General features: G+C 40.1%; 1 protein-coding gene across 3 annotated transcripts in view; it reads left to right on the top strand.

Annotated features, from left to right (window-relative positions):
* The window catches only part of LOC135227061 (CXXC motif containing zinc binding protein-like), a 62,954-nt gene that overhangs the window by 19,392 nt on the left and 23,970 nt on the right, over positions 1-19,592 (top strand). For all 3 annotated transcript variants that reach the window (XM_064266879.1, XM_064266878.1, XM_064266880.1), the window contains 2 exons: positions 11,336-11,474; positions 16,232-16,341. In XM_064266879.1, coding sequence (XP_064122949.1) covers positions 11,336-11,474; positions 16,232-16,341 — 249 coding nt within the window. The remainder of the gene's footprint in view (positions 1-11,335; positions 11,475-16,231; positions 16,342-19,592) is intronic.

Genomic DNA, 19,592 nt, shown 5'->3' with positions numbered 1-19,592 from the left:
TTAAAAGAACCTCTTGCTTAGTCCCTAGCTGGAATCTAGATGTCGTACTGCTCTTCCTGAAGTCCTCAAGATTCGAACCTCCCCATACAGCTTCGTTCAGAGACCTCTCGATGAAGACTTTTTCTCTGTGCGTTAGCTTCAGCGAAGAGAGTCAGCGAGCTGCAAGCTCTAGAAGGTGAGGTAGGTTTCCAAGGAGGCTCCGCTGTTTGCTCTTTTCTTCCGTCTTTCCTGGCCAAGAATGAAAACCCATCTTCACCGTGGCCCAGGAGCTTTGAAATTAAAAGCTTATCCTCCTTAGTTGGGACAGAAGAGGAGAGAACTCTTTGCCCGGTGAGAAGCTTTAAATTTTATCTTCAGAGGAAGAGAAGACTTGGGGGTAATGCAAGCAATCTCTGGTGCTCGGTAAGGGACCCCAGTAGGCCCTTATCTAAAAATGTCCTCTCATTCTTTATCAGGAACGTTATTAGAGAAGCCCACACATCGTGCAATCAGGAACAGTTTAGACTTCTGAAAGTCAAGGCGCACGAAGTAAGGGCCATCGCGACGTCTTTGGCTTTCAAGAAGAATATGTCATTGCAAAACCTCATGAAGGCCACTTTTTGGAGGTGTGAATCAGTCTTCTCCAATCACTACCTAAAAGACGTAACGATTACGTATGAAAAGTGCTTTGGGCTAGGCCTTTACGTATCGGCGGATTCAGTGCTGGGGCAGGGAGCTGAAACACATCCTTTTTAATCTTTTTCCCTGTTAGTTTTTGGTACTGAGTTTTTTGGTTGTATGAAGGAGGTTGCAGGAGGCAGCTCCTTCTTTCGTATACTAATATTTGTAATTGGTTAGGTGATCGGTTGTGCTTGAGGCTCCTTGCATTTGGTAGTGATAGGCTCTGTCATGTAAGCGGGTTGATCCCCATTGACCAGACCCTGTTTGGATTCTGCCAAGTAAGTGGACTCAGTTCCCATTGGTAGACCCAAAGAGTTCTTCAGCTATAGGTCACGCCCTCGCTGTAACTCTTTAGGCAACGCAGACTAATAGACAGTAACTATGAAGTCTTCTGCCTAAATCAGGTAAGAACCAAGGGTATATTTTTATTCCTTTAACATGTGTTGTCCCCACTTTCTAGTTGAGTGTATGTCCCTTTCCCTCCACCAAGGGTGTCAATCAGCTAAGTATATATCTGGCAGGGAAGTTCATGTACAAAAATTATATTGTTAGTATATAATAAAGTTTTGTACATACTTACCTGGCAGATATATACGATTGATGGCCCTCCCAGCCTCCCCTCAGGAGACAGGTGGAAGAGAAAATCTGACAAGAAAGGGGGATTGGTTCTTACACCCGCCACCCAGCGGCGGGTAAGGTAGATCACCTGACCTACCTGTAGCGTGTGCCGCGAGTTTTGAATTTTCTGTCGTGACGTCAGAGACGTAAGCTAAGTATATATCTGCCAGGTAAGTATGTACAAAACTTTATTGTATACTAACAATATCATTTTTGGATGGTTGTCTTCCTCTGGGGTTTTGGGGGATAACAAGGGCAACTGATTGACCTAGAGCACTCTACTGGTTGGTATTGAACAAATTACCAAATTGTGAAGCTTTCACTCACGGACAGAATAAGGTTACTTGTATTGCAGCTACCTACAGGCCATCCTTGGACAAGATGAACACTCTATAAGCTTCCTTTGCAAGGTTTAAGCTTCATTGGTTTGTGAAGACAAATTCATCAAAAGGGCCATCCTTTGAAAGAAAACACATGGTTGAGGTGTTGAACAGGCAGATGATGATTCCAAAACTGTTCCTGTTAGAAGTTATAGTGCCCTTACTATTGAGCTGTCCGTATGTATCTTGCAGCTAAAGGTGGAAAATGGAAAAGGCTTATTAAATATTACTAGGTGGATTTTATTGTGTGGTGTTCCGGCTTGTATCCTGCCCCTTAGCAGTTCATTACTTTTCTCACTGTGTGCTGTTTGTAGTATCACACACTTCTGCATGAGTCCTGAAGCTACTTCGGCATCTAGTTTTTCTGGGTTCTTTTTCAGGGATCTTGGGATCGTGCCTAGTGTTCCTATGATTATGGGTACAACTTCCACTGGTATATCTCATATCATTAGTATTTCTATTTTCAGGTCTTGATACTTATCAGTTTTTCATCTTTCTTTCTCATGTACTCTGGTACCCCATGGTATTGCGACATTAATGGGTGATACTTTCTTCTTGATTTTGCCAATCAGTGTCATGTCTGGTCTCTTGGCACGTATCACCTTATATGTTCAGATACTATAGTCCCAGAAGATCTTTGCCTGATCATTTTCTATCACTCTCTCAGGTTGGTGTTCTTACAACTTATTACTGCAAGCTAGTTGGTGTTTTCATACATTCAACTTCCCTGTCAGATATATACTTAGCTATAGACTCCGTCGTCCCCGACAGAAATTCAAATTTCGCGGCACACACTACAGGTAGGTCAGGTGATCCCGCCGCCTGCCGCTGGGTGGCAGGAATAGGAACTATTACCGTTTTAAGCCAGATTTTTCTCTGTCGCGGGTACTATAACATCGTTGCGAGTTCCTTCCTGACTTGAATTTCGAATTTCATTACGCCGTTGATCTTTTGGACTGCTATTTTGGTGACGTATTGGATCTTTGGTTTGGCATACGCTATTGTGGACTGTTTTTTTGGATTTTTTTTGTTGGCTTTGGAATTTCTCATAATGTCTGACGTGTCAATTTCGTTCAGAGTGTGTGTGAATGAGAATTGTTTTGTGAGACTGCCGAAAGCTTCGGTGGATCCTCACACCACTTGTAAAAATTGTAGAGGGAATGTATGCTCTCAATTGAATACATGTGATGAGTGCAAGAATTTGAATGAGGAGGAATGGAAGTTGCTTAATTCCTACCTAAGAAAGTTGGAGAGAGATAGGGCTAGAAAGCCTCTTCCAAGAGTGTAAGTAGGTCGGTCTCTAACGAGCCAGTTAGCGGACTATTGGCCTATTGATTAACCCTATTGTTTCCTCCCATACAGCTTTACCTTCCCGATTATCGGACTCGGCAAGCTCAACATCTGAAATTGCGAGTCTGAAAGCTTCGCTTAAACATATGGAACAAAAAATTAAAGAACTGGAAGGTAAGTGCAGTGAAAGTGTTCCCATGGGAAGTGGAGGGTGCGTCTGATCGGCTCTGTCTCGCTCCCAGGCCTAGACCTCTTTCAAGCTCCCAAGACCAGTGGAGAAGAAATGTCGAAAGCCGCAGGGAGGTTTCAGAGAATCCCCACCGGTCAGGCGTCCCCTCGGCAGATCCTGTAGTTACGTCCCGGGCTGCCAAGGATAGTCGTTGGAAAGACGTCCTGAAACAGTGTTTTTCTTCGTCTGATTCCTCATCTAAAAAAGGATGGAGTTCGGATAGATTGTCGAGACCTTCGAAGAGAACTTGGAAGTCTCCTTCATTCGACTCAAGCCCTGAAGAGTTTCCGGAAGAATATCCTCCGGAAAAGAGGAAGAAGAACGTATATTCAGAAGCTTCTTCTCCTGCATCGGAGGTTGGAAAGAGAGACGTAGCTACGAAGATGTTAGAGGATATGCAGAAACAGATATCTTCCCTAGTAGGAGTTCTTAAATCTGATCAGCCTAGAAGGAAGGAGAGATTTCTCCCTATCAAAAGATTCCCGTCCATTTAGAACTATCTGAGAGCTCGGACGAGGCGCCTGCCAGAAGCCTGGCGCCAGCCAGACGTCAGGCTACTGTCAAGCGCAAAATGCCGTCAAGGCGACAAGATGTGTATAGGGAACTTCCTACGAGGAAGAAAGCACATGAGATGTCCGTATCGAGGAGTAAAATTGGAACTCCCGAAATCGGACGAACTCCTGAAAGGAAGCGCAAAGAGCCTGAAGCGCCTGAAGCGCCTGAAGGGAGGCGCAAAGTAACTGAAGATCCTGGAACTCTTTTGGCGAGGCGAAAAGAGTCTGTGAGCGCCTGAAATGAGGCGTGTATAAAGCTCGTTCAAGTAAAAAGGAATGAAAAGCCTGAAGTGGCTAAAAGGAAATATTTAACTCCTGGAGAGCCTAGAGCGCCTGATATGAAACATAGAGCGCCTGGAGAGCCTAGAACGCCTCAAAGGAAAAGCAAAGAGCCTAGGGAGCCTGAGGCGCCTGAAAGAATAAGCAAAGCGCCTAAAGAGCCTGAGGCGCCTGAAACGAGGCGCAAAGCGCCTGAAACGAGGCGCAAAGCGCCTGAAGAGCCTGAAGCGTCCGAATGGAGGCGCAAGGCGCCTGCAAAGCCTGAAGCGGCTGAAACAAGACGTAAAGCGTCTAGAGCGCCTGAAAGCAGGCGCAAGGATTTGTACAACCCAGAATACAATTTGGATGAGTTATCGGAGTTTGAAGCGGACTTGGAGGCTCCTCTTTGGGATTTTTCTCAAGATCAATTTTCCCCTGACAGGGCCTCTAGGTGTCGCACAGGTGATCGTAGCCCCTGTCGGGAAGGAATTGATCATGAAAAAAGAGAACAACATTCAAGGACTTCTCCTGGTAGGGACGAAAGTTGTCGCACAGGCGGCCGTCGTCCTTGTCAGGAGGGCCTTAGGGTAAAAGAACAACATCGGCCTTCTCCTGGCAGGGACTCAAGATGTCGCACAAGCGACCGTAGCCCTTGTCAGGTTGCAGCCGGTGTTGCTGCAAGCCCTGTGCATTCCCGAGAGAGGAGTCCTCCGGTCGCACACTCTTCTCCGAATAAAACTCAACCGGAATTAGAGGATGTTTCGGACTCTGAAGAAAACAAGGGGGCAGGTCTTTCTGATTATAAGATACTAGCAGCCCTCTTGTTAAAAGAATTTGGAGAGTCTCTGAGTCCTGCTGCCCCTCCTTCTCCTCGGTCTTTATTTTCGAGTACGAAGGCTGCGAAGTCTTCCTCTTTCTTGAAGATGCAACCGACCATTTCAATGAAGAGGGCTTTGCAGTCGGTCGGGAATTGGCTTAAAACCAAGGAGGAGGCGGGGAAGACTGTGTTTACCTGTCCCCCTTCCAGGCTATCAGGGAAGAGAGGGATTTGGTATAGCACAGGAGAATCTATGGGACTTTCTCTTCCCTCATCTGCTGAAGCGGACTTCTCGACCTTGGTGGATTCGGCAAGGAGACATGCACTTCCAGCAGCCAAAACAAGCTGGACAATGTCTGAAATGGACCATCTACCTCAAGGGAATATTCCATGTCTTGGAAGTTTTTAACTTCCTAGATTGGTCCTTGGGCTTTGGCCAACAAGACTCAAGACCCTCAGTTTTTGGAACCAGAAGTCTTGCATAGTGTTTTGGCATGCATGGACAAGGCAGTGCAGGACGGATCGGCTGAAGTGCATCCTTGTTCGGGACAGGAGTATTAAAGAAGAGGGCTGTCTTTGGTTCTTTTCTTACCAAAGCGTCTCTCCAGTACAGAGGGGCTTCTCTTTTATACGCCCCTCTGTCTAAACACGCTGTTTCCTTCTCAGTTGGTAAAGGACATTTCCCATACGCTTACTGAGAAGGCAACACAGGATTTGCTGTGCATTCTGCTAAGAAGCCTATAGGCCAGCTGCTTCTGTCTCGAAGAGGGAGCCAACACCTGCCCAACAGCCCTTTCGAGGTAGAGCTTTTAGCCGAGCCCCAAGGAAGAGAGGAGGAGAGAAAAGAGGAAGATCTTCCATTAGAGTTCCAAAGAAGAACGCAAAATGAGATTCCAGTCCTCCAATCACCAGTAGGGGCCAGACTTCTGGGATTCTCGGAAGCATGGGCTTCAATGAAAGCAGATTCTTGGTCCCTGCAAGTGCTGAGGAAAGGATACCTCATCCCCTTCAAGAACAGACCTCCATTGACGACGACTCCGAGGGAGCTGTCAGCGAGATACAAAGACCTGTAAAGAGAGAGATCCTTCTTGGACTGGTTGCAGCAAATGTTGGAGAAGGAGGCCATCGAGGTAGTACAGGATCCGCACTCCCGAGGTTTTTACAATCGCCTATTTTTGGTGCCGAAAGCCTCGGGGGGGGTGGAGGCCTGTACTGGACGTGAGTGCATTGAATCACTTCGTGGAGAAGACAAAGTTCTCCATGGAGACATCCAACTCGGTTCTCTCTGCTCTCCGTCCAGGAGATTGGATGGTCTCCCTCGACCTGCAAGATGCATACTTTCACATCCCCCTGCATCATTCGTCGAAGAAATATCTTCGATTCATGGTGCAGGGAAGGATTTATCAGTTCAGAGCTTTGTGTTTCGGCCTCTCGACGGCTCCTCAGGTGTTTACAGCGTTGATGAGAAACGTAGCAAGATGGCTACATCTGAAGGGGGTGAGGATATCTCTTTACCTAGACGATTGGCTTATAAGAGCGCAGACAAGACAAAAGTGCTTGGAGGACTTGGAGATAGCTCTTCAATTGACCAGATCTCTCGGATTGCTCGTAAACCTCGAGAAGTCTCACACAATCCCCAGTCAGAATATCGTCTATCTGGGGATTCGGATGGATTCTCGGGGTTTTCGAGCGTATCCATCCCAGGAAAGAATCTCGAAAGGGTTGGAGAAAATCTCGATCTTCCTAGAGAAAGAACGAAGCTCAGCGAGGGAATGGCTCAGTCTTCTGGGCACTCTTTCCTCGCTGGAGCAGTTCATCTCTCTAGGGAGACTGAATTTGAGACCCTTGCAGTTCCATCTCAGAAGGAGTTGGAACAGAAGAAAAGGAGATCTTTTGGATACCTTTCCTATAGGAGAGAGTATCAAAAACCACTTACGATGGTGGTTAGGACCACTGAGAAGAAACGAAGGAGTGTCCTTGGCCCTTCAGAACCCTCACCTAGTGTTATTCTCAGACGCTTCGGACACGGGGTGGGGAGCAACACTAGGGACGAAGGAAGTGTCAGGCAGTTGGACAGAAGAACAGAAGGCCTGGACCCCATAAATGAAACAAAGGAACTCTTAGCAGTGCACTTAGCACTGCAGTGTTTCGAGAACGAAGTCAGAGGCGTGGTGGTCCAAGTCAACTCGGACAACACCACGGCTCTGGCTTATATAAGAAAACAAGGGGGGACACACTCTTTCTCCCTTTACCAACTAGCAAGGGATCTGTTGATATGGACGAAGAAAGAGGGATTCGACTCCTGACGAGGTTCGTTCAAGGAGGGAAGAATATAAGAGCAGACAGACTGAGCAGGAAAAACCAGGTCCTTCCAACAGAGTGGACCCTTCATTCACAAGTCTGCCAGCAACTATGGTCTCTTTGGGGGAAGCCGCAAGTGGACCTGTTTGCAACATTCCTATCCAGGAGGATGGAGAACTTTTGCTCGCTGGGGGACGATCCCAGAGCCCTATCCATAGATGCCATGCTCATGGATTGGGAGGGCATAGACGCGTATGTGTTTCCCCCATTCAAGATGCTGGGGGAAGTAATGAGAAAGTTCGTGTCCTCGGAGGGAATGAGGATGACATGATCGCTCCTTATTGGCCTGCAAGAGAATGGTTCACAGAGGTACAGGAATGGATAGTGGACTTCCCCAGATCTCTTCCCGAAAGGACAGATCTGCTCAGACAACCCCACTTTCGAGAGGTATCACAAAAATATCCACGCTCTCGCTCTGACTGCCTTTCGACTATCGAAAGATTGGTCAGAGCGAGAGGCTTTTCTCGCGAAGCGGCAAAAGCAATTGCTGGAGCAAGAAGGTCCTCAACCATGCGGATATACCAATCAAAGTGGGAAGTTTTCCGTAGATGGTGTAAGGCGAAGAAGCTGTCCTCCTCCGATACCTCTGTGACCGAAATTGCTGATTTTCTTTTGTTTTTACGAGAAGAATCTCATCTGGCAGTGTCAACCATTAAAGGTTATAAGAGCATGTCAGCTGTGTTCAGGAATAGGGGCCTGAACATAGAGAATAACATAGATCTGCATGATTTGATTAGATCATTTGAAACTAAAAAATTAAGAACTTCTCTCGCCCCTAGTTGGAATCTGATGTGGTTCTCAAATACCTTATGTTGGAGAGATTTGAACCTCCCGATAAAGCTACTTTCCGGGACTTGACTAGAAAATGCATTTTCTTAATAGCTCTCGCCACGGCGAAAAGAGTGAGTGAGCTGCAAGCGCTTGACTCTAGAGTGGGTTTTAAGAAGGATTCGGCTGTATTGTCCTTTAAACCTTTATTTCTAGCAAAAAATGAAAACCCCTCGAGACCTTGGCCTAGGATTTTTGAAGTAAAAGGCCTTTCTCAATTAGTTGGGAATGAAATGGAAAGAACTTTATGTCCTGTGAGAACTTTGAAATTTACCTGCAGAAGAAGAAGCAGTTTGCAGGGTTGCAATCAGAGTTTATGGTGTGCAGTTAAAGACCATAGAAGAGCTATGTCAAAGAATGCCTTAGCATTTTTTGTTAGGAACATCATAACGGAAGCCCACATGAGCTGTGATAGTGAGGCATATAAGACCTTAAGGGTAAAAGCAAACACGAAGTACGTGCAGTCGCTACATCATTGTCGTCACAAGAACATGTCAATGAAGAACATCTTAGCGGCCACGTATTGGAGATGTAACTCAGTGTTCGCCTCACATTACTTGAAAGATGTGAGAGTGACATATGAGAAATGCTTCTCTCTAGGACCTTATGTATCAGCGGATACAGTGGCTGGGGAAAGGAGAGAAGACTGATCCTTTTAATATTAATTTTTGTCCTTATATTTTATATATTGTGATTTTAAAATTATTGGTGTTGAGTTTTTAGGTTGTTTGAAAGGTGTTTGGGGATAACACCTTTCAATCATATTTACTAATCCACGGTTAGGATCGGGTGATCGGGATCAGTATTTTACTCCTTTATATGCCAAGAGGCATAGGTATATTGTCATGTAAGTGAATAAGACTCCAGTGACAATTGCCATTAGGTTCTGTTGAGTAAGTGGATAAGACCCCATTGACAGTCCTTTTCAAGAGTTCTCAGCCATAGGGCACATCCTCGCTGAAGCTTTTTGAGGCGAAGCGACTTCTCGCACAAGCTAAGAAATCTTCCGCCTAAACAGTAGGAACTAGGGTATTATTAATTAACTTGTTATTACTACAACATATGTTGTTTACCTATTAGGTCAGTAATTAGCTGTCTCTTGCCCTCCGCCAAAGGTGCCAATCAGCTAAGTATATATCTGACAGGGAAGTTGAATGTATGAAAATGGTATTGTTATTGTACAATAAAGTTTCATACATACTTACCTGGCAGATATATACGATCGTATGGCCCACCCAACCTCCCCTCAGGAGACAGGTGGAAGAGAAAAATCTGGCTTAAAACGGTAATAGTTCCTATTCCTGCCACATAGCGGCAGGCGGCGGGATCACCTGACCTACCTGTAGTGTGTGCCGCGAAATTTGAATTTCTGTCGGGGACGACGGAGTCTATAGCTAAGTATATATCTGCCAGGTAAGTATGTATGAAACTTTATTGTACAATAACAATATCATTTTTGACGCAGGCTCCAGTGGAGGGCTTTTGCTACTGTATGTTGTTATTATTATCATAGTACGTATTGTATTCACTGATATTTGAATAGTATAGGATTTGAATGATGTGGATATTTAGTCAAAGCATTCAAGTATAATGTATTACTGAGTTTTTCTTTTTTTGATGTGACAATACTGTGGTACCTTATTTGTCGAACAAATACTCATACTTTGAACTGACCGATTATCTTGTTTATACGTACTTGTATTCGACAACCTACCACATCCCACAAGAAAAACGGTATAAACATGTTTTTTCATTTACAGTAAATAGTTTATTGATAACCATATTCAGCAAAATAAATAAAAGAATAAAGCATTTCATTATAAAATTTAGATAAAAGATGTACAAAATCATGCATCACAGCAGTAAACGTCACGCGCTGCTGACTTGAGACTTAATGAGGGACCGTTGATATTGAGGAGAGAAGGAGAAGAGAATGTTAAAATATTACTGTATGTATATAAAAGTATTAACAGTTCACATGAAAAAAGGAATTTCACAATAAATTTAACATAATGACAAAATATGAAAACTATGAAATGCAATACAGAAACAATAGAAATATAAAAAAAAGGTCTTAATTGAGCTAGTGTTTGATATGCTGAGTAAGATGGTATTAGTTTAATGATAGTCATATTCAACAAAACAGTAAATGAAAGAAAAGCTTTTCACAATAAAATTTAGCATGAACGATGAACAAAATCATACATCATTCCGGTGATGCACAGCTACTTGAGACAGAGGGAGGAATAATGAATGAATGATTATAAGTTATTAGGCATCATGATATTGTTGAGGAGAGAAGGAGAAGAGATAGCAAAATCTTTACTATATGTATGTAAAAGCAGTACCAATTCACATGAAGAAATTAAATGTCATTTCACAATAAATTTAACATAATGATAAAACAGTCAAATGCAATACAGTAATAAAAATTGTTATGGTAAAATACCTGTCGAGTGACGATACCTTTTACAAGTTTTTAGCACTAAAAATTTGACTCCATAATAAACACACTGGCACTAGCTTCAACTTCTGCATTCCTTCAATTGTTTGTTTAAACAACTTCCTTGTGAACATTTATTTAATCTCTTTACTTTTCTTACTTGCATTCTTTACTTATTTGTTTGCAAAATCCTCATGTTTATTTTAAATTGTGCAATTTACCAACAGTAAGTTGATGTATTGTGGCATAATTAATCTCTCTCTCTCTCTCTCTCTCTCTCTCTCTCTCTCTCTCTCTCTCTCTCTCTCTCTCTCTCTCTCTCTCTCTCTCACACTTTGATTATCCACTTTGATTATCCTTGTAAAATGTGAATAAAATTGATATTGTTATTAACCTTTGCCTACTGCAACCATTTCAATGTCCTCAAAGGGTTCCTGTCTCTCCTCCCACCATCCCAGTCGGCCACGCACCATTTTCATCAAACAGTTCATAAATTACACTCAGAATTACTGTGTATAACATACTGTTTTATTACTTTACACTCTTAATTCAATCTTTCAACGCATTAATAACAGAAAAATAATTTAAAAGGGGGACTTTTTTGGTTGGCTGGAACGAATTATCCCGATTCCCTTTGTTTCATGTAGGTATACTATTTGTTTCATATTTCAAACACATCACATTTTGACCAGTCTTCTGAAACGGATTAAGTTCAAAGTCTGAGGCACTACTGTATATATGTATGCATACATTTATAGGAAAAACTGATGTTTTGTCATACTCTTTTCAAAGAAAGTTGGTCCAGTTTTTTTTTAAAGGTTCAATGTGCTGAATTAAAATAGAATGTTGTCTTTTAGTGATGACAGGAAGTGTGATACATATTACGATTGTCCACAGATAAAATGCACTAGTTGTAATGAAGAAGCTGATAAATGGCAGTATGTGTCTGCTGACGAACAGGTAGAGATGCCAGGTTCTCGAGGTGTCTGTAATCTGCTTATCAAGTGTAAGCTTTGCAAAAAGATCAACTCCATGGGTAAGGATAATTGGTTGCATTGTATCATTGTTTATTGTGTAAACGTATATACGTATTTAGTAGTTTTACTTGTAATTTATGGAATTTTCCTAGAATTGTTACACAGACTACATCTTTGTCTTCCTAGCTTAATTCCTTGTTTGTATTTTATGTCGTTCCTTTTGTCTATTCATTTGCCTCTTGTCTTCGTGAATGCAGTTTCTCCATCTTTTCCTAGGCCAACCTCTCCTTTAGCATCCCTATCACTTCCACTTCCAAAATCTCTTCTGCAGCATGGCAACCGTCATCTCCCCTTTTCATAATGATCGTTACTTCTGGGCTTTCTCTGACTCTCAAGTGATTTTATCTTATCTCTTTTCATCACTCCACTCATCCATCTAAACATATCAAATATAAAGCAGTATGTGTTCCTACACAAATACAAACCATTGTCTTTATTTATACACTGATCAAACCTTTGGTCATAACGCAAGGGAAAAAGTTCTCTAGTGCAGCTGCAGTCCAGTTAAAAGGATATTGGTGGCATCGGGAGATGGACAAGATGGCAGTAGGTAGGAGGAGGAGCCAACCTCCTACAACCCATCTCGGAAGATAGCATCAGCTTTTCTCTACCGCCTTTGTAGGAGGAAGCATTTTTGCTTCCTCTTAAAAGCCAGTTATTTTGCCACTTACTGCCTGCATTTGCCATTGGATTCTGCTTATTCCTTTAGCGTGTTCAGTGTAATATTGTGTTTTTGTGTGTTTCTACTGTAAGTATGCAATCACACCACCTTTCTAAGCCCGTTAACCTCCTGAGAAAATGCCCTGGGTTTAATAGCAATCTTTGTTCCCAATTTCTGCCTTCCTTGGGGAAAGACTTATTATATTTGTCCCAGATGTAGAGCTAACCTCTGCAGCATAACTAACAAGTGCCGTGAATGTGTTGATTAGCCTCGTGCAATGGAAAAGCTTTGATAAGAGGAGATGAAGGAAGTCTACGCCGACCTCTTTGGAGGTTTTTTCCTCCTCAACAGTGTCTTTCCCTTCTCATTCTGCCTCTTCCATACAAAACCTTCTCATAAATGCTGCTTTTTCCCACAAAGATTTTACTCCCTCTCATTTAGAAGCTGTCAGGCAGTTGAAACTCCTTTGGACTCCTTAGGCCCACCAAGCATACCAAACAAATAATAAAAACAAAAACTGCAAACAAACAAAGAAATAACTAATAAAATTGCTAATAAACAAAAGCTAATTAATAAAATTGAAAGGGAAAAACTAAAATTGCTAACAAACAGGAAAACAAAATTACAAACAGACAAATAAAAAACTTAAAATCATGAACAAATAAAATTTCAAACAGTAAAAAGAAAAATACTTAAGAAATTGTAAAATTCAAGTAAAAGAGAAAAAAATAAAATTACAAACAAACAAAAACAAACACTGGAGTTTTGGCTTAAGTGTCCCATTATTTATCCACACACTCTCCAGTTACATCTGCCATGGCAGTTTCCAGTCTGCTGCCTCTGTACATCATCTCGCTTCACTTTTACCAGAGCTTTCACTTTAGCCTCCAAGCTGTCTTCAGCACAGCCACTCCCAACTCTGTTACGTCATCCATGCTGGTATAAGCTACACTGACTACTCCTGACTCCCTTATCCAATCATTTTGCAATAGGTTCAAAGGTATCTTCGGTTAGAAGTTTAGTCAATCGGAGACTAAAGTATCCAAGAAGAGTTGTAGATCTCCTTCCTCTTCATCCTCTTCGTCATCCTCCTCTTTGTCTTCATCTTCTGCTCCTTTGACTCCCATCAAACATTGGAGGAAGCAAAGACGCCCTTAGCATCACCTTGCTCCAAGCTGGGAAGGGAAATTCTCAAGCAAGTCAATTCCCTTATCTCAGACTGGGATAACTCTTTACAGTCCAGTAGATCATTCAAATTGATGCCTCCACCCATGCCATGACTTAAACAGTTTTATGTCATTAGTATTATGGATTTATTGCAGGAGACACATCAACACAGACATTGTTCGGTTGGGCACAGGGGTATCATTGGACCTGGTTAAGACAAAGGATGCTGCCTTTACTTATAAAAAATTGTGCTACTCTGAAAGGAACTGTTTCATCAGCCTTTTAGGCTATTTCTTGGCTAGACCTATGGTTGTCAGCAGTGGCAAAGATCTTGTCTACTGCTATGGCCAAATCTCCAAGCAATGCAGTCTTCCTTAGGTTATTACAATCGAGAGGTAAAACCATCATATACCTGTCCCATAAAATGGCTAATGTGCGGGCCAACTGGCTGCTTAAGAGAAGAGATTCTGCCCCTTCCGAATTTTTGATGTTCGTCAGTACAGATGCAGTGTTAGCCTTGAGAAACGGGGATATTTTAACATCTACAACTCTTTCCAAGAGACCAGCTAGACTCTGCAGTAGATAGGTGTAGAGCTGACAATAATGACAAGTTGGTGCATCAAGCCTGTCACCATTTTGTCTTTTTACCCAGAGGCCTGGCTGACAAGCAACCCTTGCTTTACAGCTCAGAGGCTTATTACTCATCCATGGCCAGGAAGTGAGACCAGATGAGTTGAACTTCCAGTCAGTTCTAAGGTTTTCTATATCCACTCTCCATGAGTAAGTCTCCCTTATGTTAAGACCAAAGGTTTGTTCTGTGTATGAACAAATGACAAATTTTAAATCAGTTTGTATTTTTCATAACTAACAAACCTGCAGTCTTAACTTTTACTGCTCACCACAAGCCAACTCCTCATATTTTACCTGGTCCAGAGAAAAACTGATGCTGTCTTCCAGAGATGGTTTGTAGGAGGTCAGCTCCTCCTCTTCTTATCTACTGCCATTTTGTCCATCTCCCAATGCCACCAGGCTTGTTAGTTATGAAAAATACGAATTGATTTGAAATTTTTCATTTTTTGTAGGAGTGTTCCTTAGCCTGAGCTGGAATCAGTCGTTAAAGCTGACACTACCATGTAATGTTCTAAGGGTTGCACAAAGGACATGACCAAACCCATCTCTTTTTCATCTTTATCTCGTCTACATATAAAACATCTGTAATAGTGCTTATGGTATCATTTCTGATCTACCTTCCATTCCTAAAGCTTTATTCTCAATTTGACAAAATCTTACAATAAACTTTCATTGTCATACCATGATTTATGTCCATATAGCAATACAAGTCCTACTACACTTATGTTTAATCTTACTTGTGTGTGCAGTTTGAGTTTATTAGTTTCCAGATATTACTCGGCCTGCTAATTGTTTGATTTACCCCTCATTCTTTCCTAAATTTTAACTTGAAGAACTTGTACTGGATATGTGTTCCTCAATATATCAAAACTTCTGTCACATCAATGCTTTCCCCATCTAGTGCTGTTTCACCCCTTTTTGTATACTCTGTCCTCAGCCCTTCTGTTTTTCTTAGATTTATTTTCAGTCCCATGTGAGATATATGGTTGAAACAGCATCATCTGTATATTCTGAACCTGTCAAGTTTCTATCATTGCTCCAGCCAAAACCTCTTCCATATCAAGCAACTATTTTTCTTACAAAATCTATGAAAAGATTATACTTATTACAGAGGTGAAATAACATTTCCACATGGCACTCTAGTATTTTCAACAATTTCCATTGACAGGACCCCATTAACATTTTACTTTGTAGCTACTTCATTCATAGATAATTTCCATCATGTTAGCCTTACATATTGAATGGCAATATCATAGTGATACAAGGCCTTTCAGACAGTGTGCGGATGCTGTCAGATGCCCTCTTGTAATAAACATAAACCACCAGAAGAAGAGCTTTAAATTCAGTTTATGGCTGTACAATATTTTGTAGAATATTTAATCTGTACAACAGTTGGATTGTCTAAAAATAGCCTCTTGGCCTCCAAGTATTTTAGCAATATCTTTCTCTTTTCACATGAGAATAAGTATACTCTGTTGAATATTTTCATTATAACCAATGCAAATGCAGTGCCTCAATAGTTAACATATTCAGTGATATTACCTTTCCTTGGGTACCTTTGCTGTAATTTTCAATTCTCAGTCACCAAAAAAATTTTATTTTTTCATATTCTGCAAAATAGTATTTAGTATGCAAGGTGTCAGCTGGAATCATCTCTGGTGTGATTCCTTGCTAGCGCTCAGAAATTGAAAATCCCATATAAATATCCACATCACTAGATGTAAGTATATTTATACAACAAAACATAGAAAAATTAATACCTGTATATTGTATACAGAAATAAAGTAAATGAATCAACTATATTAATACAATTCCACTGTATGCACTGACTTTGCCACCCAACCATGCACTGCTTCTGTGTAACTGACCATACCAGACTTAATCAGGTTACAAATTGAGTATTAAGTTGCCAATTCTCCACATTAGACATCTGATGAGTTTTAGATCTTTTCACTTTCTTCTATCTGAATTTCACCAGAATCCCTGGAAAGATTTCCCTGTATTTTTCATGTCTGATGTACTAATGACTATTCACTGTATGATTTTTATGTTTGATCAGGTGTATTATGGTAGGTTTGCATCTGTTAAAGGTTGAAAATTTTGTTGTTTAATATTGAACAAAAGTGATGCATGAGGAAATTCAGTTTTATATCAGCCTGTCATGACACTTGATGTTGTTGTAGGGTATGAATATGATAGATGTGCCACTTGATTATAATTTAGACTAGAGCAACATAAGTTTTTCATTTAGCCATTGCCACTAATTTATATGAATTCTTCATCATTTTTATCTTGCAGATGTATTGATGCAGCATAAAAAATTGTATAATGCTGACGATGTTCCAAACTTGAAAGAAATCATAGCTTTTGATTGTCGAGGTTTAGCTGTAACTGGTTTCCAATTTGGAGTAAGTATGATATTTTTGAGAAGTATGTTTTTGTTATAAAACTAGATGTTTGCAAAGTCTTATAAGATACCATTTCCAAGGCTGCTTATCATCCCTTGTAGTGGTAATTTCAAAATTAGTGTTTATATGTTTGCTCTGATAACACAAAGCAAGCTTTTTCTCTTCAAACCTATTAACCCTCTTACGCCGACTGGACGTATTTTACGTCGACATTTTTTGTCTCCCGTGTGCCGACTGGACGTATTTTACGTCGACTTACAAAAGTTTTTTTTAAAATTCGCGGAAAAATACTTATAGGCCTACCAGCCTAAAACTTTTGAATCACGCGCCTTGGGGGATGCTGGGAGCTCACGGATCAAGGTGTTGTTTTGTTTACAATCGTTACGCAGGCGCGCAAGCGCGAATTTCTTTCTTGCCGCACTAAAAAGTATCTGTGACACATCTCGGAAATTATTTCGTCACTTTGACTTAATTTTTGTACCATTGTAAATTAGCCGTTACATGAAGTATTATATATGAAAATGTGCGCATTTTTATGTAGAATACAACAATTAAATACTCATGATTGTAGCTTTTATCAGTTTTGAGATATTTTCATATAAATAACGATAATTGCCAAAATTTCAACCTTCAATCAACTTTGACTCTACCGAAATGGTCGAAAAATGCAGTTGTAAGCTAAAACACTTATATTCTAGTAATATTCAAGCATTTACCTCCATTTTGCAACAAATTGGAAGTCTAGCACAATATTTCGATTTATGGTGAATTTATGAAAAAAAATATTTTCTTTAACGTCGCTCGGTAACTCTTCCGAAAAATCATACGTGCGATTGTGGTAATGTTTGCACCATTTTAAATTAGCCGTTACATAAAGTTTTATATATGAAAATGTGCTCAATTTCATGTAGAATATAACAAAAAATAATTGAAGCTTGTAGCTTTTCTCATTTTTGAAATATTTGCATATAAATCACGATAAATAGAAAAAAAACCACGTTCGGTCAACTTTGACTCTACCGAAATGGTCGAAAAACGCAATTGTAAGCTAAAACTCTTACAGTCTAGTAATATTCAGTCATTTATCTTCATCTAGAAACAAATTCGAAGTCTCTAGCAAAATATTTAGATTTATGGTGAATTTAAAAAAAAATCTTTCCTTCCCTCCGCGCGTGGATTCTCCGCCACAAATGCGTACGTCCCATTCTCGGAATATTTGCTCCGTTTCATATTAGGCATTTCATAGAGTTTTATATATGAAAATGTGCGCAATTTCATGTAGAATAAAACGAAAAATATTTGAAGGTTGTAGCTTTTCTTATTTCCAAAATAATGGCATATAAAAAATATATATATAAAAAAATTCGACATTCGGTCAACTTTAACTCGTCAGATATGGTCGAAAACTGCAATTGTAAGCTAAAACTCCTACAGTATAGTAATATTCAATCATTTGTCTTCATTTTGAAAAAGAAAATTGGAAAAAGTCTCCTAGGACAATATTTAGATTTTATGGTGAATTTTTGAAAAAAATATTTGTTTACGTCCGCGCGTTTACGAATTCATGCATTATTTTGTGATAATATTTGTTTTCTCTGTGTTGCTTTTATCGTTTTACAATGTGTTATATACCAAAATGATCGCAATTTAGTGTACATTACAAAAAAAAAGTAACTTGTTACCTTTAACCGTTTTGCGCACAGCGCGATTTGAATATAATTATATATGAAATTTCATTTTTGCGCTATCATATATCGCATTATTTATATATGATAATGATAATTTTTTTCATTTCTGATGGTTGCATACTAAACTTCAGCCAATGACAAAAAAGGAGCCAAAAATGAACTCTTAATCTTGAAAACTAAGCGCGCTGTGATTTTTTGAAAAAAATATTTTTTCCGCTTCCACGCTCACTCTGAAACACCTCCGGCACACGATAGACAATTTTTTTTTTACCGCTTCGGCGTAAGAGGGTTAAATGTATACGGTTGAATCTTGAATTTTGTTTAAAATGGCAAGTGACTTATAGTACAGGATATAAATTTAAAGAAAACTGAAAGGTGCATAAAATGCATTTGCTTATTAGTGTATTTTGTATATGTAACTTACCAAGTAATTACATACCTGAAAGTTTAAAGTACTGGCAGCTAAAATGTTTAAATTCAAGGAACAACTGAGCAGAGAAAACCAATTTGTTTGTGCTGGCTCTCAGCGGTAGTCATGAGCAGCAGTGATGTTTTGAAATTCTTTTCATTGATCGTGTGGGATTATATCGCAAATTGGTGAAATATTTTGTATTGGTAGCCTTTCACCGATTAGTTATAGTACAGGATTTTCTCTGAATTTGTACTTATTAGTGATGATTCTGGATAAAGACTTGCTTTTAGACTTATTAATTTCACTATTTCTGACAAGTTTGACAAGTATTTGTTATTACAGCACAGGTTGCAATACTAGACTTACCTCAGTGAAGTATGATTCACACACTAAATGTATAGTATCTTGTAGGAGACAATATGGGTAAATTTTTACAACAGTTCCAACTCCATTTTTTGTATGTGTTTTGAATTATTATGATTGTAATACATTGGGGAAATGAGTTGTTTTTGAGTTATTATACAGCCCTACTACATTCAACAAGGTTGGGGACCCTTTGGGAATGCAGGGTTTTGGATGGCGTAAATCACCATTGACACAAAATGGCATTTGAATTAACCCTTAAACGCCTATTGGACGTATTAAACGTCGACAAAAATTGTGTCGGGTGCCTAACCGACATATGGTACTTCGATGCAAAATAGTTTTTTTAAAATTTGTGGAAAAATAGTTATAGGCCTTCTAGGCAAAAACTTTTGAATCACGCGCCTTGAGGGATGCTGGGAGCTTATGGATCAAGCTGTTGTTTTTTTACAATCGTTACCCAGGCGCGCAAGTGCGAATTTCTTTCTTCTCGCACTAAAAGGCATCAGCGACACATCTCAGAAATTATTTTGTCACTGGCATAATTTTTGCACCATTTTATATTAGCCATTACATAGAGTTTTATATATAAAAATTTGTACAAATTCATGTAGAATACAACAAAAAACAACTCATGGTTGTAGCATTTATCAGTTTTGAAATATTTTCATATAAATAACGATAGGTGCTAAAATTTCAACCTTTGGTCAACTTTGACTCTACCGAAATGGTCGAAAAACACAATTGTAAGCTAAAACTCTTACATTCTAGTAATATTCAATCATATA

The sequence above is a fragment of the Macrobrachium nipponense genome, chromosome 15 (genome assembly GCF_015104395.2).
Source record: "Macrobrachium nipponense isolate FS-2020 chromosome 15, ASM1510439v2, whole genome shotgun sequence".
Classification (NCBI taxonomy): Eukaryota; Metazoa; Arthropoda; class Malacostraca; order Decapoda; family Palaemonidae; genus Macrobrachium; species Macrobrachium nipponense.
Note: the sequence above shows the minus strand (reverse complement) of the source record. Positions and strands in the feature narration are given on the sequence as shown.